At 39.1% G+C, this 27,662-nt stretch overlaps 3 protein-coding genes across 3 annotated transcripts in view; 1 reads left to right on the forward strand and 2 right to left on the reverse strand.

Annotated features, from left to right (window-relative positions):
- The first annotated feature begins 5,153 nt into the window (after positions 1 to 5,153).
- LOC106140660 (eukaryotic translation initiation factor 2D) lies at positions 5,154 to 14,960 on the forward strand. Its single transcript, XM_060950316.1, has 12 exons — positions 5,154 to 5,330; positions 5,407 to 5,665; positions 7,392 to 7,564; positions 7,973 to 8,117; positions 8,626 to 8,785; positions 9,206 to 9,332; positions 9,619 to 9,715; positions 10,938 to 11,161; positions 11,450 to 11,591; positions 13,218 to 13,370; positions 14,139 to 14,282; positions 14,804 to 14,960. Exons 1-12 carry the CDS (start codon positions 5,275 to 5,277, stop codon positions 14,894 to 14,896), a joined length of 1,773 nt encoding a protein of 590 aa, XP_060806299.1. The 5' UTR covers positions 5,154 to 5,274; the 3' UTR covers positions 14,897 to 14,960.
- On the reverse strand, positions 14,959 to 17,772 carry LOC106140671 (uncharacterized). The gene has a single exon (XM_013342294.2). It carries the CDS (start codon positions 17,498 to 17,500, stop codon positions 15,566 to 15,568), a length of 1,935 nt encoding a protein of 644 aa, XP_013197748.2. The 5' UTR covers positions 17,501 to 17,772; the 3' UTR covers positions 14,959 to 15,565.
- A 6,936-nt stretch (positions 17,773 to 24,708) lies between these two features.
- Positions 24,709 to 27,662, reverse strand: part of LOC106140661 (kinesin-like protein Klp68D) — a 30,819-nt gene continuing 27,865 nt past the window's right edge. The window contains exons 11-12 of the mRNA XM_060950262.1: positions 27,259 to 27,439; positions 24,709 to 26,762 (exon numbers count right to left, since the gene is read on the reverse strand). Coding sequence (XP_060806245.1) covers positions 26,616 to 26,762; positions 27,259 to 27,439 — 328 coding nt within the window. The 3' untranslated portion in view covers positions 24,709 to 26,615. The remainder of the gene's footprint in view (positions 26,763 to 27,258; positions 27,440 to 27,662) is intronic.

The raw sequence follows: 27,662 nt of genomic DNA on the forward strand, positions 1-27,662 counted from the left end.
ATTATAATATGTATGGATATGGAATCAGGTCCTAAGTGTAATTTGTCCTGGTAAAGGGTCAGGTCAAAAGTACCCGAAACCGCCGAGCTTGCATGAAGAGAGTTATGAATGTGGATGAAGCGAAGGAAGTATGCAGAGATCGTGGCAATTGGAAAGAGGTAGTCTCCGCCTACCCCTCCGGGAAAGAGGCGTGATTTTATGTATGTATGTATGTAAGTGTAATTTGCAGACTGGACGAAATGGAAAGATAAATGTTGGAAGGCGGACCTCAGGCCCGAAGGCGGTATGGCTGAAAGGAGCACATATGATGATGAAGCCCGGGAAAACGTGAAAGAATTCGGTATATCTCAGACTAATATAACAGATAAGTTTTACTTCCCGGATGAGGATTTAAAAATAAATTAAAGAAGCATATTTTTACATTGAATGAAAAAAAAACTTTTAAATTTTAAATATCAATAAAGAGACGGATGTATGAAGGAAGTTATAATTAAGTAAAATACTCAAAAAAAGACATCAACGAGCCCAAATCAACTCGTCAAATTTCATAACAATTTGAACAATTGAATTTTGTAATTCATCATGCCCTGGCCGGGATTCGAACCCGGGACCTCCGGTGTCACAGACAAGAAGCGTACTACCGCTGCGCCACAGAGGTCGTAAAATATTAAAACAAATGGCTCCTCACATTGCTACTATATTTTTCTTCGATAAAATTCGCTTTAATTGATACGCAAATTGTACCCTAATTTCTCCTTTATGTTATAAATGAATGCCAGTGAAGTGGTCACCCCGTCTGACAGGTGTGCGTGGCGGCGCCGGCGCGGTGCCGGACATCCGTAGAATTAGCAGCCCCATACGAGTACGATACCGGGGTTCCATTACAACTGCGTTAAACAAGGATAATTTACCTTGCCTTGATTTATTACTAAATTTAGCTTCATTTAAATCTAGTGCAGTTTGGTTGCCGGCACCAATAGAAAAAAGAATAGGACCATTCCAACTCTTTCCTATTGATGTCGTAGAAGATGACTAAGGGGCAGGCTAATAAACTGATATTCTTCTTTAAGGCGATAGGTTAGCAACCTGTCGCTATTTCAATCTCAATTCTATAATTAAGCCAAACAGCTACACGTAGCCTTGCGGTATTTTCAAGACTGTTGGCTCTGTCTACCCCACAAGGGATAGGTACAATCGTGGTAATATTTATGTATGTCTTTACTATATCACGTATTAAATTTCTTTAAAAAAGCTTATTTTCAGTTCCATAAAAACTTCCTAACTTTTCCAATTTCCACTCAAAACTTCACGGTAACGATGCCCCATTAAAAATCCACCGACACTGCACAGATTCAATATCAATTTGGCAAGCTGTCAGCCCTCTCTATAATTCAGCGACCTGCGCCTCCCGCCCGCTGCCTCCCGTCGCGTCCCGACCGCAATGCAGACTTATAGTGTCCCGGTTGTATTCCCGAGTTTTGTAGGGTTAGCAGGTATTTCGAATATTAGAAAAAGGGTATATAATATACGGAACAATCACAGACTGCCCTCTAAGTAACTTCAAGATGATCTTTAAAAATAGGTATAATGTAGCTTTAAAAGAAATACTTACAATAAATAATAGGGAGTAAGTACTTTAGGTGACTATGGCTAAGGGGCTTTCCCAAGCAAGTACTTTGGAGCCATACAGCGTATATTTAATATACATATATAGATATAGAGATCTCATTGTCCTCCTTATTATTTAGGGTTAACAATAATAATAAAAAATAGTTGCTAAAAGATCAACTATTTTTTTAAACACATCATGTGTATTTTTACACATGTGACTTCAGTCAAAGAAAGCAGTAAGGATTTCGTCATATTTAGCAAGTAGCTTGTGTGCAATAGACCTCACGGACTATAAAATTTACAATTTCAACACGAAGAAGGCGCTTTTTTAAAGCATATTACGAATTACGGGGTAGACAAAGCCAACAGTCTCACAAAGACTGATTGGACACGTTAAGCTATATGGCTTGAAGATGGAATTGAGATTCAAATAGTGACAGATTGCTAGCTTGCTAGCCCATCCTACAAGAAGAATATCAAGCGTAAAAGCCTATCCTTTAGTCGCCTTTTACGACATCTATGAGAAAGAGAGGAAGTGGTCCTATTCTAAAGTAACATGAACCACACGGCTCTGTCTACTCCGTAATAAGGAATAAAGACGTGATAGTATTGTGTGTATGTATATATTACGAATAACGGAAATATTTTGATCATGCAACCCTTAGACGCTGACCGCCCTCAGTCCACAGCTCCGAGAAACAGGCCGCCTCTTAACCCTGTTCCTGAAAGCCTATTCGCATCCGATGAAAGGCACGTTTAACCTCCACGTCTCAAATGGGACAGTTTTCTGTTTGACTGGGACAAGTAGGTGACAAACTTAAACCTACATGACTTTATATCTGTAGGTATGCTTTTGTTGCTGTAAGAGCTTTTTTATTTAATTAAATGTATCCTCTCTCCCTTCTTTCAATCACAAATATTTCAGGAATTCAAAATATATGTTGAAGTAGGTTTTATTAAGAATTCTATGCGTAAACGAAAATAATATCTAGAATGTTTTATTATATGTGAATTTCATTTTCCACTAATTTATTTAACTTCTAGACCGGTCTTTGTCGCATCAAATGAGATGTACTTAATAAGGAAGATGACATTTTATGTTATATTTAATTGCGATTACCAGTACGTAAACAATTAACACGCGAGTGCTAAGACGCAATTTTTGCAGTGTGGGCGCGAAGTGACACTTTATGGTGTTATATTTATTTAAATAATAATTACTGATTGCTTTAGTTTTAGAATTATATTTTGCATTAGATATAGAAGGTGCGTTCTAGATCAGGGCCTCACGCTTCTTTTTTTTTAAATAAAATCTTATTTTAAAATGTGCCAGATGATTTGGACATACATATATACATACATATGGTCACGTCTATATCCCTTGTGGGATAGACAGAGCCAACAGTCTTAAAAAGCCTGATAGGCCACGGTCAATTTGGCTTAATGATAGAATTGAGATTCAAATAGGGACAGGTTGCTAGCTCATCGCCTAAAAATAAGGATCTCAAGTTTGTAAGCCTTTTTTTTACAATTAAGGTAGTGTTTCACCCAAAATAATTTACTCATATAAGACGATTGCTAGATTATGATAATTTCGACGTCCCCATCGTAGAACTATTGGTCTAGTGATAAGAGCAATCGACTTTCACGTCGTAGTAACCAGTTCCAGCAATTGATAGTTTTGTTGATTTATGGTTTTTATGACGTCCTCCGACGATCCTCGATTTTAGGTATCTTAACCAGAGTACCATTGCTAAATAGTAAACTTATTGATAAAATTGCAGATTATACTAACAGGGCAACTTTGCATGGAATAAGCTTTATCTATTAAAATAAAGTAAAAATCTTTTTACACAAACTATGTAAATCTGGAGTATTTTATGTTCTTTCTAGGCGTTATAACTCTATAGCTATCATAATAGTCATCTCCTCATCAGTAATGGTAATATATCTAATAAAACATGGTGGTTCCTGTTGCGCCCGCGCAGCGCTCCACCGTGTGGGATTGTTTACAATCGATTAATAATTGCTCCTATTTGCAATAACTGCATGCAATTATAGTATGCATTAATAACGATTCTATACCTAACGATTTTATAGGTTTTCTGTCTATAATCCCGGATTTTCGTACGGCCGTTAGAGTTCTGGATCAAAAACAAGGTTACGTACGTGGGTCGGTACAACATTGAACGAAATTGATCATAATTAATTAAAATAATGTAGCATTCTTCAGTAAACTATTGATAAAATACTCTGTCTTTCGGCGTTTTTTTACCATCGTAGGTACGTACCGTCGAGCGATTCAAAACGAACGAAAAAGAAACTTCTTACTTCTCTTAGTTAGCGACGTAAGAAATATGATGCAGTTTTTATTAAAATAGAAATTGTTCGCAAAACATACACACTATACAGGTGAAATTACTAAAAGTTCATGTCAATAGGGCGTAAAGAGACGCGTAGCGACGTCGCGGGCTGTTCCCTGCGTGACCCCGCACGACCTCCCGTGACCAGCCCTTATTGCCTGCTAAATGAGGTCACAGGTGCTTGATGACATTAGCAGAATGTTAGGTCGATAAATGATTTCATGGAAGGATGTAAGTATGTTGAACGGCAAACATTATTATTCTCGTGACGGTAGATATGATGACGATGTTTACCCTCACCGTTAAAATTAAATACCTAATTTAATTTATTTATTAATATCTTAATTATTTTTTTCATGAAAAAAGTAATTTGCCGTAGAAACCTATATTTACTAGCAACCTGTCACGAACAAGACTCAAACAGTCTTGATTCGATCGTCAAGCCGTGCAGCTAGACATGGCCTTTCAGTCTGTGAAACTGTTGGCTCTGTTTACCCCGTAAGGGATAAAGACGTGATAATATTAATTTAATAAATTGTATAACTACCTACAATCACACTGAAACAATGTTGCTCTTGAAATACTTCAGGCGCATGCAGCAGGCGTAGCCCGCGTAGCAGAGATAACTTACGTGTTGCTAAATTTACTTGATTGCAAATGACTAGCAAGTAAATATTATTGATACGGTGTACATTTCAAGAAGGGTATACCTGTTTGGTATACCATTCTTGAAAAATGGTGTGCCATGGTTCATATTCGTAACTTAATTTTAATTTACGCACTTCAAGCAATAAGGGACCGTATTTCTTTGCAGGTGACTGTTATTACTGTTACATAAGTTTGATTTCGTATCAATGCTTTTACGGTGAGGGAAAACACCGTGACCTGCACATTTAGGCAATGCGTTATTTATCATATTAGGTAGTTTCCCCTGCAAAGATTGCGGAGGTCAGACGGGACGGGAGTTTCTTTATGTCAACAACTAAAGCCAAACCTGCCATAACCAGTTCCAGAAACATGGGACATTTTACTGAAAGATGGGCACTTCCATGGATGGCTGCTTAAGAGTACCAACTTAAGTCAATGGCTTGCCTGAAAATTTAAAAAGGAAAACCGGTAATGGACTTTTACTTGACATTTTTTTTCTGTGGTTATGACAATGTCACAGGTACATGTCATTGTCATGTCGTCATCGTAACACCGCAAATAGCATGCAATGGTGCAAAAAGAATTTCTAATGGAAAATCATAAATAAAAACGAATCATTTCACAATCGTTGCACACTGCAACTACTATCACAATGTTCTCAAAAGCCTACAAGCTTAAATCGAACAGCACGTTGAAGAATTCTGAAAAGTACGGCACTTTTCTGTCAACGTTTTTTTTCGTTTCGTATTTGTGCATTTTTAAAGAATTGTGTCTTTGTTTGTAGGAAACATCTTGTTCTAAGGATACAGGATGAATTTTCAAATGTGTCTGAAGAAAAGGTGAAGGAATTGGTGCCCGTAAAATCGAGTACTATTTGCATGAAGTTGACCCTTCACTCTGGGGACACTGTTGGTGTTTACGCCGTGGATGGTATTCCTGTGCTGATCGAGACCGCAGAGCAACTGGTACCGACTGTATGTGCTCTGTGGAAGGTCCCCGACATGGTACCAATGATGACTGTCCACTCTCCAGTTGTACCGAAGGTTAGTAAGTTATATTTCTCATCAAAATTCTAATCATTTTCTACTGAGACTGCTCTCTTACACATAAGTGATCAGGCTGTATACATTCTTGCAAATACTTACAAATATAATTTTCTCAAAGTTCAAACCTTTTAACAAGGTTAAAACAAAATTGCACAATATTATTGGATTACACAATTTCTGTAAGTGAAGTTTTAGTTCTAAAGAAAGTTCCTACTCCTTCTTTTCATCAGCAGTTTATTATTTGTAATCTGAGAAATAAAAAATTCATACATATGGTCATGTCTATATCCCTTGCAGGGTAGACAGAGCCAACAGTCTTGAAAAGACCATTGGCCATTTTCAGCTATTTGGCTTAATGATAGAATTGAGATTCAAATAGTGACAGGTTACTAGCCCATTGCCTAAAAAACAATCCCAAGTTTGTAAGCCTATCCCTTAGTCGCCTTTTATGACATCATTGGGAAAGAGATGGAGTGGTCCTATTCTTTTCTTAAATTGGTGCCGGGAACCACAAGGCACATAAAAAATATAAATTAACAAATATAAATTTACTTCACAGTTAAAAATAATGATAGAATTGAGATTCAAATAGTGACAGGTTGTTAGCCAATCACCTTAAAGTAGAATCCCAAGTTTATAAGCCTATCCCTTAGTCATCTTTTATGACATCCATAGAAAAGAGATGGAGTGGTCTATTCATCTAATTCTAATTCATCTCATTAAACCTGTGTTTCAAATTGTAAAGTGTGATAATTGTAATAGGTGTAAACCGTTTTTGTCACAATAAATAAATAAATAAAATAAATAAATAAATAAATCTCAATCCTATCATTAAGCCCAATAGCTGAACAGCGCGTTTCAGTTTTTTTAAGGCTGTTGGTTTTGTCTACCCCACGAGGGATAAAGACATGATTATATAATAATATTATATGACAGTTACAATTTTTCAAATATATATCATTGTGAAAGTGGAATGTAGCCTTTCAGTTTTTGAGACTGCATGCACTATTTACCCAGTAAGGAATAAAGATGTGAGTGATTAGGCAAATTGCAAACTGGAAGTTTCACTTTGTTAAATGTTTTGCTACTTGGACTTCGTTAATCAGGATTCATAAAGGTCCGCAAATGTGGAACTACCACATAGATTTAGACATCTACATCCACAAATTATCAATGTGGATTTTCATGTCGATGTCAGTAAGTAACTTACAAGCGGGTAAGGGTGAACTAATAAAATATCAAGTAAAGTTTTGTAAATAAAATTTACAAAACTTTACTTGATTTACAAATAAAAACCTGCTGTGTAACTGCTTTGATTTAGATCAGGCGGCAAAATAACTCTTTAATAAGTACAATTTTACAGGAAAAGACACACTCGCGTATGTGAGTTGGCAAAAATCATCGCATTTACCTGCGGATTTGACGGCCTCTGTAGCGCAGCGGTAGTGCGCTTGTCTGTGTCACCGGAGGTCCCGGGTTCGAATCCCGGCCAGGGCATGATGAGAAACGAACTTTCTCTGATTGGCCTGGGTCTTGGATGTTTATCTATATACGTATTTATAATAAAATATAGTATCGTTGAGTTAGTATCTCGTAACACAAGTAGTTTCGAACTTACTTCTTTCTCAATCTGTGTAATTTGTCAAAAAAAAAAAAAAATTTAAAAAGTCAGCATGCGTAACTACCCTAGTATGTATTTTTCATCACAAGTTTCCTATTTCAGGTACTAGGTGGAGCTTCGGTGTATCTCCCCGGGGTGACGTTGCCGGCCGGCGGGCTCGGCTTCCCGCAGTTCCGCGCGGGCGCGATCGTAGCGGCCAACACGACGGACAACGCCGCGGCCGCCGTAGTGGGCCGAGCCGTCATGTCCAGCGGCGATATGTTGCTGAGAGCTGCGTAAGTTACCATGTGAATACGGTTTTATGTTGTACTAGTTTTAAACAGGCTTAGGTTTGTTTTTAATCAATCAATTAATTTGTAGTAGATTTATGTTTGCTGTTCATAAAAATCATACCATACAAAGGACGAATTTCTCTTGACATAAATAGTTACACACATGTATGTATGTGCATTTTGTTTCCATATTTGTTTGTTAAATATGTAGTTATTTAGATAAAACTTATAGCGATGTTAGATCTCCACCTTTACAATTGCATCAAATTTCTTTTAGTCGTTTTTGCATGACGCACGAACAAACATACTTAGGTACTTCCAAAGAGATTAACAATAAATAGAAATATTAACAAAAGATATTATAAAGTGGAAATTAACCTTCTTACTTATATATTCTCATAATACTTTCAGAGGCACGTGTTTGGAAGCTATCCAAGTGATTGGTGACCAGCTCTGCAAAGACCCCAAGCTGGGCAAGGTAGAGCGACCCAAACTGGGTCTCCCGGTGTACGGGGACGGTAGCCCGGCAGTGGATCTCGCTGCGGATATTAACCAGGTCAGATACTTATGATCTGGACTTTTATGCAAATGATAAGATGCTCATGAGTGACTTTTTTTGTTTAAATGTAAAAAAGGCCAATAAATTTATGTTTTGTGAGCAGGTGATGGATGGCCAAAAGAAATTTACTTTTTCAGGTAAAAGCGGACTTGAAAATATTTAATGCACCATTTGCAAGCGTGTTTATTACCTCTTTCTAGTAATCAACACATCATTGCGCCGTCGCGTGGTAAACTATCGCTGTTTCTCTTTTTATTATGACGTGAAACGGGACAGCGATAGTTATAGCGCGATAAAAAAAAATCGTCGCGCGTGACATGCTAGCCCCGCTAGTCATCTTTTTTATAGTTAGAATGTTTTAAGTGTGAATTCTGAACTTTGAGAAAAGTACAAAGAAAATTTAAGACGCAATTGTGTTGTATGAAAATTTGAGCGTAGAGTCTTAAAGATTGTACATGATTTTTTAAAATAAAAACACATATTAAAGTATGCAACAATGTTTCAGCTAACCATCAGAGAGGAGTGGCCAACCCTGGGCAAAGCCCCGGCACCAGCCCCGGCGACCCCGGTCCACAACGAGCCTAAAATCATTACGGAAGCACTGACGCCCCAATCAGAGGACACTGCACAAGTTGATGACAGTGTTGATGACACCATGGTCACAGGTCATTTTCTATATTGAATATTATTCAAAACAGCTTTTTTACTTGACTAGGTACATACTCATTATTGATGTGTGCAAAAGGGAATATACCGGCAATATATAAACAGTATAATGTTCGCGTTAATTCCCGTTGGCTTACAATGATAATCATGCCATGAGTTAGTTTAAAAGTGTAGACAGCGTACTCATTTTGGGTTCTAATAATAATACATTAAACATTTTTGCATAATTTAACTTAACATAAAGCTTTTTGTTTTTCTATAAAAGTATTTTTTGCTTTAAGAGGTGTACTAAATCGGTTGTATTATTGGGGTAAATAAATAAATAACAAACTATGTTTTTTCATCGGGTTCAAAAAGACTTTGGAACAAGAATCCCCAGCAATACCGTATTAATAACAAATCTAATATAACCATTGCAGACTCGTCCCATATAGAAGAAGATATCCCCTCGGACATGGACGGGCTGCTGCTCTGGTGCTTGCTGGTCTTCCTCAAGCTGGAAGGCAGGACGCTCCAACTGCCTCTCAAGACCAACATTCTGTACAAGTAAGCTTACCACATAACTGATTTTTATCCATCCATCTGTAAAATCAGGTGTACATCGCTTGCGGGGTAGACAGAGTTAGTTGTCTTGTAAAAACTGATGAGCCACGTTTAGCTGTTTGGCTTAATGATAGAATTGGCATTCGAATAGTGACAGGTGGCTAGCCCATCGCCTATGAAGTAGTCACTGAGGATTCCTTTACCTTTAGTGCACCCTCATAAATAAAAATTGTATTAATGTTGTTAATATATAACTTATGTATGTATGTTGTGTTTATTCTTGTTTCAGAAATCACCTGATGCCACTGTGTCCTCCCGGCAGAACGCTTGACGTCAAAAAGTCGACTTACAAGAAAATGGGAAAATTCATGGACGCCATGCAAGAGGTAATTTTATAAGACCAATTTTGATAATTTGCAGACTTGAAGTAAATATTCTGAAATCTAATATTTCAAAATATTTACTTCAAGCCCTTCAAATGTCTTTATTTAGGGTACCAACGTTACTCAGAATATGGCGTGATATTGGAAAGTTATATTATTTTTATCTTCGATGTTTATCTTAAAGTAGAGGAGGAAAAATCACCTTCACGCCAAATTTCAATTCTCTTACCCAATGGTTTGGGTTGTGCGTTGCGTTGGTATGTCAGGCAGACATACACTTTCTTTTTTTATATTTAGATGTCTGTCCTACATATAATTATTTTAGAACAACATATAATTATTTTGAATGATCAGTAATATTATATGGGGCGAGATGACAGGTGACATTCTGGTTTTAGATTTTAAGCTTAATGTACTTGTGATAAGGTCGTTATTGACTTTTCATTGGGTTTAATTCGGCAAAATTAATTAAAAAAATATAAACACGTCTTCATCTTTTACGGAGTAGACAGAGCCAACAGTTTCGTTAAGACTAAAAGGCCACGTTCACTTGGATGGCTTGATGATAGAATTAAGATTAAAATAGTGACATGCCGATAGCCCATCGCTTACAAGATGAATCCCAAGTTTATTTGATTATCCCTTAGTCCTTGGAAACGTTACTATTATAAAGTACTGGAAACCAAGCACAATAGTGTTAACCTTTATACTATTTTATCGCCTCCTGCTAAAGGAAGGCTTGTACTATCCGACCGCTACACACGGCCCCACCAACCTTCGAAGTGCGCTGCTAGAGCGTTTGCTCTCTAACAGGAAACCCTCTCTTGACTCCCTACAAAATCTTAATAGTATCTGAAGAAATGTCTACCAATTTTTGGGATTTGTAGGTTTATAATAGAAGAAAATAAAAGGAGCGTGGATTCGTCGTCTCCATATTTATTGCAGAATAATATTTTATTCTAGTCGGAATCGGAAATACAAAGAGTATAAAAACAGTGTCGGTAAAATTATGACAATGCCATCTAGTGCAAATAGGTGAAACTACAACGCGGTCAATACAAATCGTTGCGTGTTCACCTCCTCATAATTTAATTAGATGGCGCTGTCGATAAACAGTGGTCTTTTATTTGTGTGTTACTCGCCCCCTATTCTAGGGGGGTCTGACGTTACACGTAGCCATGCCACCGCCCTGACCTGCTTACCTTAAGACCGGCGAATTTCGAAGGAAGGCCTCGTGGAGGTCCGCGAGCTGGAGAAGGGCGTGTCGGCCGTCGTGGCCGCCAACCTCGCGCACCCGCGGCTGCGGCGAGTGCGCCCCCCCGCGCCCCCCGCGCCCGCCGCCGGGGGAGGGGGGGCTGCGGGGGGAGCGGGGGAGGAGTACGCGCCGCCTGCCGTCAGGGAGGTGCACTGCGTCACCGCCGCGGTGGGGCCCGTGCTGCCGGACTACAAGTAAGTCTTCTTAACTTCACGTGAGTCACACTTCGTTAAACAGAGGAGCTGTTTAACGAAGTGTGACTCACGTCATAAGTAGATAGAAACTCACACACAACACATACAGCTTTTTGGCTCGATGATAGAATTGAGATTCAAATAGTGACAAGCTGGTAGCTTATCGCCTAAAAGAAGAATCCCATCTATTTTAAAAACGAAAAAATAATAATTAAATTTAATTTAAATTGCAAAATGTAACTTGATTTTTTTTACTGTCATTTCTTTATTTTTGTTTTTGTCCCTCAGAAAGGGTACTCCACTATCATCAGCAACGGTGCGCTCCACTCTCACCGAGTACGTGAAGTCAAGGGAACTGAACTCAAAGCAGAGCAAGGGAGCGGTCGTGCTGGACGCCGCGCTCGCTAAGATACTAGGCAAGCAGGAACAGGTAGGAACATCATCTTACTTTTGTTTGATTTAGCGGTGGATAACTCTTCAATCGTAATCAAAAGAAGTAATTATACTATGGTCCTCCCATTTGTCTAAAGCATAGGCTATTTGACAAAGTTCTAAAAACTATCTTAGGCTATTTATTTGTTTATAAGGAGCCCTACAAAAATACTTTTCTGCCTTTATTACAGCTATTTTATTAAAAAATCGAAAAAGAAAATGCAATATTCAAATATGCCGCCAAAACGCAACTTTTAGCAATATGGCGGCCATGGCATGCAGTGACGTAAATTTCGTGTAAATATCATACAAAGCTTGTTGGTGTTTCGAAAAGTTTTGATTTTCTCTTGTTTTATTTAACTTGTGCCACGTCATATGTGTGAAATTTTTTAAAATGAGTTCCTATAAATGTTGTGCAGTGCCTAAATGCACTAATACAACAATAAAATCTCCTACGAAATCGTTTTTTTCTATGCCGATGGATTTGAATATTCGCAAGAAGTGGTTTCAGATCATGATCTAAGATCAGTGGTTACCAAGATATACTTACATTGATGTTTTCACATTCCTCAGTTCGGCAGCATAGAAATCTGGATTGTCTTTGAAGAAGACGCCAACCATTATAGGGTCCACTTTTGGCAAAAGTGGACCTACCAAAAGTCTTTTGGTAGGTTTCGACTGTCAGCTTTCGCGAAATTGGTTTCCATTATTAAATACCTATGTTATCTGAGTAATCCTGAGCGATCAAACACTTATAAAATCTTGAAAAATAATAGCAAATACTAAGGAACAGTACGATCCACAGTCTGTTTATGGATAATTGACGTCATAATAGAAATAGCCAATCACGTTCGTTTTTACTCACGTGACAGCTGCATAAAAAAGCCTAATTTTCTGAGACGGATTTTGTTTAAATAATGCAATATTTTTATCTCGCGTTATTACAAATCGCTCCAAAAAAATAATATTAAGACTGATGACATAAAAGAAATGTATATTTTTATTACAGTCAAATAGCCTATTATGTGAGCTACAAAAAAATATATCTTAGTCCGCCCATACAATAGTACATACATACATACAAATACAGTCACGTAATTATTGATCTATTTTAGGAAATACAGAGCCACGTTTAACTGTAGGTATGGACTTAAGGCTCGGCAAACAAAATATTGTGACTTTTAAGAGAGATATTCTGAAAGATGGCTAGTCCATCGTCTGGAAGAAGAATCCCATGTTTCTTAGACGTTCTCTTGATTGACGTTAAAGTACGCTCGCGTGAAACGAGATGTTAAGATCGCACAGAGCTTACCTAAATGCCAAATTTCAAGTGTGTGTGAGTATACCTAGCGGTCAGACCTTGGCATTACAGAGTCTGAAAGTTTTTAGGGCAAAAACGATATATAGCGATATAAAGGGGTAGACAGTTTGAGAGTGTTTCCCGTTCGAAGCTCACGGCCATAAATGCTTATGGCCGTGAGCTTCAAAAGATACTTACCTAAATTAAGATTTTAAATACCTACTCTGGAGAGAAATGATTTTTGAGAACTGAATGAAGTATGAACGAAATATGGTTGAAGCAAATACAGATATAAAGCCATTTAAAAAAATTAAAAAATTACAGGTGTCCGTGAAATGGGACGAGCTGATGTCCGGAGTGTTGTCTCGGATGACGGCCGCCACGGAGATGAGCTTCGCGGACGGCACCTCCAGCCTCGTCAAGGCCAAACTGGAGCCTATCACCATGACTATAGCCAACAGGAGTGGGAACAAGAAGGTAGGCGCATTAGTTGGACCAAAATGGCGGCAATGGTCTCTGCTCGGGTAGTCTGGCCAATAAGAGTGGAGACATGATGGTAGACCGACCAACTGTGTGCTCCACAACCTCCAGGCTCTTCTAGACCAAGGTGGTCTATCACCATGACTGTAGCTAAAAGGAGTGGCAAGAGGGTTTGTTAATTATTCGGCGCGTAAGTGGAACTAAAATGGCGGCTTTTTCCTTTCGCACACCTCCGACACGGACGTGTATGAAAAATGCGTGTGACAGTCAAGGTCGTGAAGGTAAACGCTTATAGATCTACCACTTTTATAAGTTACATCGGCATTGTTCGACGGCGCAGAATAGTACAACCGACCGCAGAATCTGGCCGCCGCTCTTGCGAACTCCAGACATGGCGCGTACGCAATTAGCCAATAGCGAACGGTTTTGATCCCGCGTTCAAATGGCGCACTATGATTGGCGCAGATATTTTCGCGCCATGACAAAAATTGACTGTACCATGCTTATGCGAGTGAAATAAGATACGCTAGGGTTAATTTTAAAACGGTCCAAGTTTAATGATACGATTATATTAATTTAAGTTTAGTGAAATAGATATCTACCATAGATTCCCAAAAAACAATTTCATTTTTGTTTTTAATACAAAATCAACTTTTTGTAACCTGCAAGTAATTAACATACTTTTAAACAATAATACTTATTAATTAATTACAATTATGAAATGAATTCAAAGTACCTATGTTTAAGTTACCTCCACGTTGTCAGGTGACGCTGGTGTCGAACCTGGAGTCGTTCGGCTTCTGCCTGCCGTCGCTGGCGGCCGCCTGCCAGCGCGGCGCGGCGGCCGCGTGCGGCGTCACGCGCGCGCCCGGCGCCCGCCGCGACCAGCTCATGCTGCAGGGCGACCAGGTACGCTCGCTCACGGCTACCTTCGTTACAGCTCAGATGGGAGCGACTAACGCCAGGATAGACCTTGAATTTCCGAAAAAAACTTAAATAAGTGACTGACTTCATCTAGTATATATTCATAACCATAATTCTGAAAGCTTCTCTCGTGGCAGGGCTCGTGGTCAGATGGGAGTACTTACCTGGATTATATACTCTAGACTATCACATACTGGCCTCCCAAGCACCTCATATCCACAACCTATGTAAAATCACGTCTATGTGCTTGCAGGGTAAACAGAACCAACAGACTTGAAAAGACTGATAGGCCACGTTCAAATAATGACAGGTTGCATAAAAGAAGAATCCCAAGTTTATAAGCCTATCCCTTAGTCACCTTTTACGACATCATGGGAAAGAACCTGTGGCTCCCACAAATACCACAAAAATTATGATGGAAGCTTTCACCTCCCTTGACCAACATTTACTATCATGAAAAAGCAGATAAATGACTTTCAAACTTACTATTATATTCTTTATTTCAGACTCACTTTATAGCGAAATTGCTGTGCGAAACATACGGTCTGCCAAAGAAGTTTGTAGAAGGAGCGGACAAGGCACTGAAGAAGAAAAAGTAACTCTTAAGTTAACTGAATCTAATTCCCAACCTTGTGATAAGACTGTGTGATCTAAAATAAAACTCTTGCTATGTTCATGTCTCTTTATTTTATATCCTAATTTATTTTTAGTGTAAAAATATATGGCAACACAAAGTGTAATCTAAAAGTTCATAAAAAAATATTTAACGCAAGGAAGACACTCAAGACTAAAATTGATTACAATTACATATAAATATATTCAAATATCGTAATATTGAAATGTTATAACAAATATATTTTATGTACATTAATATGCTTATGTGGTTGGATAGAAAATATTGCTTGATACATAAGCAAAGCACACAAATCATATAAGTAGACATAATGTTTTACTATTCTAGGGTTAGGGTGGGTAATGTCCGTATTTTCATCTTATTTACAAGTTCCATACAAAATAGCAAATTTATAAAATATCAAGTTTAAAAAAAAATTATACAAAAAGTATCTGCCAAAATACTCTTTCAAAAATTAAGAGGAACTAAAAGTAAGGCTTACTTTTTACTTAAAACTATTTTAATTAAACCACAACCTTACTTAAGTATACACCATTGTATGGAGATCAGAAACACTAGGTTTTTACTAGGAAAAAAAAATTAAAATCTATTTTAGACATTTCAATAGACTTATTGCCATATAAACACATTCATTTTACAATTTAGTTGATGTTTTAAATTTAAAAGGTGTCTTGAATGGTAGCAAGGACTTCCTTTTGGCCTTCTTGGCTTCAGGCGGGGCCTTAGGAGTCTGCATCATGGACTGTCGCATGCTGCCGCGCGTACGATCACACACATTGCCCTCACTGATACCAGAATCCACACTCCATTGGCTCCTTATAGACATGGCAGAAGATTTTGAAGTGTTTGAGCTCTTAGACATCAAGCTAGCCTTTGATGGAGTCTTCCTAATACTCGCCTGACTAGTGTTGGTGATGTCTACAAATGCATTGCTAGTTTTTGCCTGTTTTGAAGGAGAACCCTGTGACCAATTCAAAGCCACTCTTTTCTCAGATGTAATTTTATCAACATCCAAATACTTAAACTTACTGATGTCTTTCACTTCCTTCGGCTTCTCATATTCACTGTCCATGTTCTCCAACTCATAAAATGTAAGAGTTACACTATCATCACTTTCCACAAACGGGTTCACAGATGTAAAGTGCACTTTCTTAGATGAAACTTCTGGGAATATGTTTCGGCGTGGCATGTTGTCTTTTGTGAACTTTTTTGCTGTGATGATGACGCTGCCGTCTCCCGCGTCGGCCGACAGTGAGCTGTCCAGATCTTCATAAGCATAACTCTTTCTGCGAGGTTTCACTCGCGTCGAACTCGTGCGCCGCCGCCGCCGCGACATTCTCTCGTCTCCAACTTGAGACAGCATTGGTGGCAGTGTAATCCCATTGCTCTCAACACCGTCTACATCTAAGCTCTCATTCAGTGTAATTATCTTAGTGCTAGGACTGTTCAGTATCTCCTTTGCAACTAGTTCTCGCTCCCTCTGGTTCAAAGACTCCTCCCGCTGCCTCAGAGCCACAAGACAGGACATCCATTGCTGACTCAGAGTCTCTTCCGACACTTGCTTAGGACAGGTGTACTTCTGTAAAGCTTCAGAATACGGTCTTCTGCTTCTAGGGACAAAGCCTGGTAATTCTAATGCCAGAGCAGCTAGTGTCGGCGATAGAGAGTTCGTAGACAGATTGAAATCATCACTTTTAGGTTGCTTGTGCTTCGGGCTGACATTGCAGTAAATAGGGCTATCCACAAGGGTTACAGGCTTCCTCGGTAGTGGTTTGACTGTCCTGCATAGTTCTACAGCTTTCTCAGAATCGCATTTGTTTCCTTCAGATACTGTGTCTCTATAATCTGCACTGACAAGTATTTCCTTTAGTGGTTTTGCTCCAGATAGTGTTTCAATGTTGCTTAAGACTGTGGGGTGATAAAGGATGACGTTGGGACGCAGTTCTGAGTTCTTTTCGTCTGTGAGGAAGCTGATGATGTCTTGGAGGTCATCACTGTAGTGAAACTTTTTGACATGACGGTTGCCTGGCTCAGTACGAAAAGACAATGCGTGTAGCACGTCGCCGACCTGCCTCACGAGGTTGCTGTTGGTCGCCGAGGTCAGATCAAAGCAGTTTACGCGGAATTCTCCGCGCTCGCTCACGTATATGGAATCCGTCGTGATACATTTCTGCAAAATTGCTAATTTCAGATCGTCCACTTGGTTGCACAGCCTAGCGAGCTCGAACAGCAGCCGCCAAAGGAAGCTCTCCGCGAAATGAAGATCCTCTGCAGCGCAAGTGGCCAGCAACTGTCGCGCGCTCTGCCAACAGCTGTACTCCACGACAAAATACAGCGTCCTCGACGGACCGTGAAGTATGGTGTCAAAGTACCGCAACAAGCAATCCGATATCACCTTGTTTATTGTTTTCACGTCGGCAACGATGTCCTGTATTCGCGAGTCAGAGTACGCGGAGCAATTGTACGCCTTCCACGCAAATATGTTGTTGGTGACCTTGTGTCGCACTTTGTAGAATGTACCACCGCAAAATACGTCTAAAACTTGGTATTCCTTTAACTTTTCCGTCATTTTGCTGTTACTTTTACTTAATTTAATGATTTTTTACATTTTGTAACCGAAACAAAGCGCCGGACCCTACGATTTTTGAATGAAAGGACGGTTAGACGGTTACTACTTCAGTGTTGGACGATAATCATTTTCAAGAATGTCGATATAACGAATTTTAATTGTCGATGTCGATGAAATTTGGAATTTAAATTATTGATTTTTTTAAACTTTATGACATTTATTTATATGATCACGACTATATCCTTTACGGGGTAGACAGAGCCAGCAATCCTTAAAGACTTAAAGGTCATGTTCAGCTGATAGGCTTAATGATACAATTGAGATTGTCTGTTAATAAAATTATTTCAATATGTGGAATAAATAAAACACATAAAAAAATGCTCTCCCACACAAATTGGTCCTAACATGAGAAAGAAAAAAAAAGTTAAGACCATTTTAAGACTAATTTGTGTTCGAGAATATTTTTTTGCCACTCTGCCAATAGGGTACCGGATCGTAATCGAAAAAAAATCTAAGTTGTGTTTTAAAATAAAGTTTTTTTATACAAGAACATCACTTAGTAAAGATTTTTAAGAAATAACAATGATTTATAATTTTAAATCAATAAATAAAGTTGCAAAAATCCAATATTTTTTATCTGTGCAGCGTAAGAACCCAAACACCAATCACAGTGAGTGACGTCATACGTAATGACTGATAAGTAAACACCACTGCTTTGTATGTTATTTCGAGTTATTCTACGATTTATTTGCATTTTTCTAAAAATATTTAATTGTAGTTAGTTACGAATTGAAGGACTTTACTCATAACAGAAGTTGTCGCAAGTGCTTGAAGCCGCCTATCAAGCTTTTATCATGGAACAAGGTTACAAACCGACAATAGAAATCTCTCAAAAGATTGATATTTTCATGGTCGGCAGTTCCTTTGCCACTAATACCGACTTTTATTTTGCTGAATTTAGCAATGCGAAAACATTTGTGTAAGTATTTCAACCTCTTTTTGTTTATCTTAATAACAGAAATGATTGAAGAAATTACAAACGAAAACATAACCTAAAACTAGTTTCATTGTTTACAAAGTTATTTTCACATATGTTTTTTTTCTATGATTTTAAAGGTTAGATATTTATGGGTTTTGCATGTTTCTAGATCTGTGAGAAAATACTTAAATTATCCAAGCACTGATCACTTGTAATAAAATAAATAAAATAAAATAAAAATAAAATAAAAATAAAAATTGTTTATTTCAGATAGCCACGGATCCATATCAATGTTAGTAAACTTAGTCTAGATTTGTTAGTAACATGGCACGATAAGAAATACTAAAACATAAAAAATAAAATAAAATAAAATAAAATAAAATAAAATATAAAATAAAATAAAATAAAATGGAGAGTGATCAGATCGGCTCATTTCTTTCACAGATCACCCTCCTCACAAAAACAGCCCACAACGGAGAGGAGAACCTGTCTGCCAACGTCTTCAAAATGCTATTGGGACTGTCCCGTATTCTAAAAATTAGCGACGAGGTCTTCTTGCGCATAATAGCCGCAAAGCTATCGACTTGGTATTCCGCGAACATACCTGAGGCGCTACAGAAACGAGGCAATCCCAGCATCATCCTGAAAACGTTATTGTATAGAACACGCAGTGCGTCCATCGCCTTTTGGGTACAGCCCACCCACAGACTTCCCGTGTACATATTCTGACAGTATGATTTGAACAGCGTGATCTTGACATCTTCAGTACAACGAGAGAATCTGCGGATCAGCATATTCCCCCTCACCGCTAGCGCCCTGCGTTCTCTATCAATGTCCTCATCATCTTTAAGGTCCTCAGTAACAATGTGTCCCAGGTATTTGAATTTTGTCACGCGTTTTATTTCAACTCCACCGAGAGTGATACTCAATGTGACATTGGGGCGGTTACCGGGGGCCTCAAAGACCATATACTCGGTTTTCCTGACATTATAAATCAGCCCATGATTGGCGGCATAGGTCTGACACACTTCAAGCAGGGTGTTTATCCCCCCCACCGTCGGACTAAGCAGCACCATGTCATCGGCGTAACTAATATTATTTAGATTAACGCCATCCAACCGACATCCGACACGCATGCTGCTCAGCTCAACGATGAGATCGTTGATGTATATGTTAAAGAGCGTGGGAGACGTTAAACCACCCTGTCTCACCCCGCTCTCCAACACATATGGCTCTGAAAATGCACCCGCCCACTTCACAACATTAGATTGATTGGCGTACCAAAATTTAAATATATTTATGATTTCCGCCGGCATACCCCCCTCACTCAGCTTACTCCAGAGCTTGTTGTATGACACAAGGTCAAAAGCCGTCGAGAGGTCAAGGAAACAGCCATACACCTGCGTCCTGCGACTTGTGTAGTATTTGACAGTGTGCTTTAAACTCACAATTGCGCTTTCCGTAGACAGCTTGGTACGAAATCCAAACTGTGCATCGTGAATATCAGCAAACTTCTGTAAAATCGAGTTTAGCACACTGTCAAACACCTTAGCAATGGTTGTTGCTAGCGAAATGGGGCGGTAGTTCCCCTTTACCGAAACGTCACCCGCCCTATTCTTCACAATGGGTATCACAACCGTTTTCAACATTTCATGTGGAAGATAAGAGTGGCTAATACACATTGTAAAGAAGAGAGCGAGCACCCTGGGCAAGTGAGCACCGGCATGTTTCAAATGCTCCACACTGATGCCATCATGGCCAGGAGATTTTCCACCACTCATACCATTTATCGCCATTTTAATCTGTTTTGCCGAAATACATATCAGTGGAGTCTGTCCGCTAAGCTCAACATAAGAGGGAGCCGAAGGCCCCAACTGTGAGCTAACCCTAAAATGATTTCGAAACATATTGGCAATACTAATAGGCTCGCTTTCCCCCTCCACACTCGCGGGCAGGCCAGGCCTAACATCAAGCCTTTTTGTCGCTTTCCAAAATCTGTCAAACCGCTTTTCCGCTCTATACTTAGCTAAGACATTCATTTTAAGTATATCTTGATTTTTTTGACACCATTGTAGACGGCTCTTAAAAATTTTACGCGACTCCTTCATCTGTACATATATTCTACCTGAACTAGGGCGATTGTATAGCAACCACAGTCTGTAATTAAGCCTGGCCACCCTGTGAGCCTCGTGAACGTGTTTGTTCCAACCACATAGATGTTTGTAGCTGCTTTTCCCCCCCTCAGATCTCTCACTAGTTTTACTTGCCGCTTCACTTAAGGACTTTACAATGTCACTGTACAAACGGTCTAACACCAGTTTATGTCCACTCAGGCTACATGCTCCACGACTACACTCCGTGAACTCTGGGGGAAAATCAACTTCACTCAAACTATGATTACATAATTCACTATACCTCGCCACCTGTTTCTCTTCACGCGCTCCCCACACAACAGTGCTTCGGTGCAAGAGAGAAGATGCCAATTCAGGTCTTAAAATGCTAATGTCACTCTTAACATACAAGGGTATGTGATCCGATACAAACACATCCTCTATGACACCTACCTCCACAACTGTTTTCCAGGCCGCGTCCGAGACGACACAATGGTCTAGCCATCTTTTACACCCATGTGCTGCGCTAACGTACGTATAAGTATTACTTTGCAAGCCTATTTTCTCTACGTCAGCATAAACCCAGCTCAAATCGGAACAGAAACTACTGAGCTCATTATAGAACAGTTCGTGTGGATGGGCATTAAAATCTCCTAAGATATAAGTAATATGGCTTGTAGTTTGTTTTCCAAACATATGACGTCACGCGATCTGAATTGACGTAAAGTGCTGTTTTCGCGGCAATTTTAAATAAATTACGTTTTTGACGGTTTTAAATACTCCAAAAGATTTATTTATTTAAAATAATATTTTTTATGGATATATAAATAAATAAAGATTATTTTTAAACACAATCTGAAAAGTTGTCCGGTACCCTATTGTTGTTATGGAAACCTACTCAGTTTCATGCATGATAAATGAAAAATACTTAATTCATCCAAACATGCTGTGGAAATTTCCTCAAATTCACCCCGTATACGGTTCTTAGTTAAACGTTCTTGGGTAGGACAGTATTTTGTCACATATTGTATAAACGGGAAAAGCATTATTTAATAACATTATTTAATGTTCTTCCCGTTTAAACAATATTTGGCTATCTTTAAATAAAGATGCTCAGGCAATAATAATCAAAAAAATTTATGACACTAAGCCTGTTGTTAACTTAGCATCGATAAAACGAAATACTTTATCGACAGCTAGCAACACTAAATGTCAATGAGGTAGGATATGGCAATGGAATCGAACTGTAGAATGCCACGCAGAAGCGGATTTGTAACATTTTTTTAAATAAGCGATTGTATTCTTAATTTCTTCTTTATTTTACAATTGTTTAAGGTTCAAAACTACTTTTATGAAAATTATTATCTTAGAAAATGCCATAAAATGAAATAAAATTTAATGCCATTTGAATATATGCTAGCAGAGAATGCCTTGTATTGGCATTATGTCTACCAGTTGTACATTTTATGTGCATAAAGTTCAAATAAATAAAAAAATATGTCAATAAATAATTTAAAAGTTGTGGATTACAGTTGAGACCTAAGCTTTTTACTCCTCATTGTATATCCTATTTCTGGTTGTAATCTGTTTTGTGAGTTATCTATACTTATAATAAATCTGTAGAGAGGTCAATTCTGTACATGGAATATATTTTCAAAATAACTATCAGGGGGTGATAAGTGATCGATACTGAAGCCAAAAATGCAATCAGTAAAATTTTTGTCTGTCTGTCTGTCTGTCTGTCTGTCTGTCTGTATGTTCTTTATAGAAACAAAAACTACTTGACGGATTTTAACGAAACTTGGTACAGTTATTCTTCATACTCCTGAGCAGGTTATAGTATACTTTTCATTACGCTACAATCACTAGGAGCAGAGCAGTGAAAGGAAATGTTGGGAAAACGGGAGAAGTTACTTGATTTTTTAAGCTTCCGTCGCGTGTGCAGCCTTAATGGTTAAAGATACAGCGAAACCATGTATAACGGAAATATTCTACATAAAATTATTAAAAAAATATCCCAAGACAGCATAAGTCTATCTTTTATGGTTGACTCACAATAACACGTGTAATTCCTAATAGCTTAGCAGTTCGGAGATTTCTGATTATATTTCCTTACTCTGATGTTTATAATACCAATAACACTCACACTCATTCGTAATTCTTAAAAATTTATATAAGTACCTATTCATTTAAAAAAAGAATCATCGAAATCGGTATAGAAACACCAAATTTATACATGAAATAAAATAATACCCTAACAAGCCATCGCGCGTAAATACTGAATCATGCTATAAGGATTATTTTTGCGTAACGGTTGCCGCGCTCGACGCGGCTCGCGGCGGCAGGGTATAAAAGGGGCAGGAGGCGAGCGCAAGCTTTATGACCAAGGCAGCCAGGGGGAGACTTCACGAAGTTCTCTCCTCCAGCCTCCCCCTGAGGACGAAGCTCGGGATCTACGGAACATATGTCAGATCCCGCCACACGTACGCGGCCCCGGCGTGGTACACATTCTGCTCTGAGACCAACAGGAGAAGACTCAGAGCCCAAGAGAACCAAAGTCTCAGAGCAGTCGTCGGAGCCCCGCGCTACGTGAGGAACTCGACGATCCTCAGGGACCTGAAGTGGGAGAACGTAGATATTCGAGAGGGCGGACGCGTCATCACACGGCCACCTGCGCGGCATTGCGCCGCTCCACGCCCGCCCTCCGGGCCGTCGGTTGAAACTCTCCCCTCGCTGCCTTGCAGCAGACGTCGTCGACCAGTGACGACGCCGCCGCCGATGGCAACTCCCAGTGTATGAAGACGTGAAGACCCAGGCCTACACGGCCGCCACATCGACCTGCCTACAGTCGTAGGCAGCGATGATGCCATTGAAGAGGGCCAAAAGCCCTCACCAATCTACTCCGACTCTCTAAGGGTAAAAGTATGGGAAGACCCGACGACGGCAAGATAGTATTGCACAGGCGTTTTAACTTTATTTTCATTTCTTTTTCTTTTGTAAGTTGTAGGTACATATTTCTGGTTATAATTCTATTAGAATATTTTTTTTTAGTTTAAATAGGCACTTAGATTTATCTATACTAATATTATAAAACTGAAGAGTTTGTTTGTTTGTTTGAATGTGCTAATCTCAAGAACTACTGGTTCGATTTGAAAGATTATTGTGTTGAATAGACCATTTATCGAGGAAGGCTTTAGGCTATAAAACGTCTAGGTGCAACTATAAGGAGCGAAGAAATAATGGAAAATGTGAAAAAACGGGGAAGGAGCATCCTTGAGGGCTTCAATGATGCCCAAAATAACTATTCCACGCGGACGAAGTCGCAGGCACAGCTAGTTAATAAATAAAAATAAATAAAAGCCATCATAATCTAAATACAACCGCATAGAAAATTACAATTTGTAGTATCATACATACCTACATCATACACATAAAATTACGCCTTTTTCCCGGAAGTTTATTAATTTGTAGTAATCAATGTAAGTAGTATTGCTCTTTTATTTTGACAGGCACTATTATGTTGGTATCTATGTAATAAATTACTTTGGTACCTACCTAGTAAATTTTACAATACATACGTCGGCCATTGGTGGACGGGTGGTAGGTATAGATCCCGACGGAATAGCCGGGATTCCAATCCCGCTGCGGCAATACACCAGTGACTTTTTCTGAATTAGGTTACGCAGATTATTTTGAAAGCAAGCTAACCTGCTGTTACGTTAAGGGTGACATCATGAGGCGTCATGAGGACATCTGTACGTCCAGCCTCACTAAAACCATGACCAGAGATAGATTAGACTTAACCGTCAACAGGAGAATAAACTCACGAGGATTAAGGCAGAACCTTCTTTTTATTTGACTGGCAGATTGATCTGCTTTCGCACTCTTCTTGGTATAAGCTGAGTTCCGGGTTAACCCTTAACCAACGAGGATGCTACCGGGATAAACCACAGAAGGATGATTAGTTACATGTAATGCAAATTTCTCTGTACGTAGGTATGTATGTCAATGGTATTATTAGATCCACGCATAGCTATTTGCTTTATGCTTGCAGTATTATATAGGTATACTAAGGTCTGTTTGGAAAAAGGTAACTTTAAAAGAAAATACGAAAACACTTAAAAATTCATTTCTTTATTAGTGAGTATAAGCGAGTTTGCGGCACAGCTGACTAGCGGATTCCGGCGACATATCACATGATAACCTCCATTCAATCTCATAATACAATATAAAATAAGCCAATGAAAGAATATACATAATATTACACACCCTAGCACATAACTCGCGAGAGCTTATCAAGAAAATATATTTTACACATAGTAAAGGCTAAAAACATTAGTTTTGTTCAAACATGCCTTTTTTGTATTTGTTTTATAATATTTTGTCTCTGATTTATGAAAAAAAAAAATATTAGGCGGCAATATTAAAAAATAAATAAATGACAGATCCTCCCCAATTATGTGCTAGACCTAATGTAAATATTGCTAATCTTATACAGACATCATTAAACGTAATTATTTTATCAGCTGCCACGAGCAGTAAATTCGGACATCGTGTTCTCATGATTTCCTATTACAATCTTTTACTTGATCGTCGAACATAATAATTGATACCGTTAATTTTTGGTCTGAGTGTAACAATACTAATTTGGTAATGAGCGACTCATTGGTATTCAAAAAGTATTGTGCGAATTTTAGCAACTACCTACACTATGTCTAAATACTTTTTAAATACCTACAATGTTTAATAATATTTACAATATTTGTATACAAGACCATTGACTAGAAACCGGGCCTAGAAATAAATAATATATTCACAACAAAACTTACAAAATTTACGTGCGTAAAGGAACATGATCACTGGTACATAATGTTAATATCAACAACTAAATCATGGAATGGGCCGTTTCTTTGGTAACGCGTTGCAATATACGCCATTCGCAGCCATCGAGTATAAAATACTAAAAATTAATTGAAAATATACAATTTCACGTTATACATATCAATTTGAACGAACACTATAACAAACTACCTAATATCACTCGCTTCACGATGAAAAGCGACGGAGTAGAAAATAAAATTTACAAAAATAACAACGGTAGAAAATAATAAAAAAATCGGGCATTTTATAACATATCGGCGTGACGAGGCGCTCGCACACAGCCTTACGAATAAACTACAAGCGGCATCATTCTGCAATACTGAAACTTACACGATGAGATCACATCACGGTTTATTTTTCAATTCGGTAACTTAGAAACGCACACGAGCAGGGGTTATGTACAAGTACCTGTTTGACAGCAGCCAGTTTTCAACTTAAGACTCATCGATAGACTTTCATGCTGATTTATTGGGTTGTGTTTGCGTTTTGATAACACGAACAGAGTATTGGCTAAGGTCTTCATTGTGTTGTCATTTATTCCATCAAATCAAGGTTCTCGATTTACTAATATATAAGAATCTTAAAATTCGTATTACATTTGTGGAAATTCTTTCTACAGTACTTAATCGCATAATGTCATTGTATTCGTAACGTAATGTTTACGTTCATTTTGCTTTTAGGAAGTAAGTTGATTGACGCCTGACAAAAGCGATCATACGATCATAACTATATTTTTTCTTGATTCATGACACTACATGATTAACTCCGTCCGTATTACCCCGCGATCGATTCCCAACAATAACTCCCGAACGTGTCTATACCTTCTTAGTAAATCCAGACCCCGAAGCACGGCGACGGAGGTTACAACCGGGGACACGCAAAGATGAGTTCTATTCACTAGTCTGAAACTGTTTTCGACTGGCGTTTGATCTAAGAATAATTGGACGACATAATTTTTCGTTTCTAGAAGTTGAAAGACTGGATATTTTATCTTTGTACGATTCGCCAACAAAAAAGTTCATTCTGTCGACGAATCGTCCAAAGATTAAAGTCCTTTCGGCCAACTTACTTTGTCGAAAAACTATGTTGTCGCATTGTTCTAAGAGATTGTTGACAATCGGTTTCAGGCCGTACTCCCTCCCTCCTACCGGCCGCCCGCCGTGCCGAGCCGCGCGGTGTGTGCGCGGCGCGCGCGGGCCGCGGGGGGCGCGGGGGCGGGGGCCGCGGGGGGCGCGGCGCGCCGGGGGGCGGCCGGGATGTCCGGCTCCTTCTTCACCGGCGTTACCGATCTCTGGAATATGTGGAATTGGGTTAAAAGTGTCTCACTGATAAACGCAACACGTCTACGAACGTCAGGAGTTGTAATGTTTGAATTTGTATGAGATAATACTGGATAGATTATGTCAAAAGTGCTATAAACCACCCAGCTTGCGAGAAGAGAGAAGTGAATTTGGATGAAGCTAAGAAGTATGCAGGAATCGGGGCAAATGGAAAACATAGTCTCTACCGACACCTCCAGTTTGTGTTTTATTGGTTTGAACCTACGTGCGAATATCGTACAACATTAAGTCTGTTACAAACTGAAAAAGTATGCTCGCAATATAATCCAAAAAAAATAATGAAGTGTGGGCTCCTTACATTTCCATATAAACGAAATAACTCGTTGCGTAACATCAGGTCATAGGTATGTTCATAATTTAAACAAATTTGATCTAGAGGGCGATAAATAGATCTTTGAATAAACTTTATATAAACTTCAAAGCCTCGATTTTATTGTACTGACATACCTGCGTGTGACTAGTATGCGTGACGCGGTAGGGCCGCGTGGTGGAGGGCAGCGGCAGCGGCTGCAGGTCGAGCAGGTTGTCGGCGCGGCGCCGAGGCTCTGTCGCCCCCGCGCTGAGGGAGCACATCGCGCGCCGCCGCCCCGGCGCCGCCAGCGGCCGCTCCGCTAGCGGCTCCGTGCCACTGTAATGTGTACACATAAATATTTACTATACGACGCTCGTGCCCACTCGCGTATAGCGACAAAACCCGTTAATTCCCGTTCCAGCGAGAATTTCGGGAAAAACATTGTTAGTGCACTCCATGATTACATCAGGAACCTACGTACCTTCCAAATTTCAAGTGTCTAGTCTAGACACAGCAGTTCGAGTTGTGTGTTGTATGTTGGTCAGTCAACCAGTAACGG

The sequence above is a fragment of the Amyelois transitella genome, chromosome 21 (assembly GCF_032362555.1).
Source record: "Amyelois transitella isolate CPQ chromosome 21, ilAmyTran1.1, whole genome shotgun sequence".
NCBI classification, from domain to species: Eukaryota; Metazoa; Arthropoda; class Insecta; order Lepidoptera; family Pyralidae; genus Amyelois; species Amyelois transitella.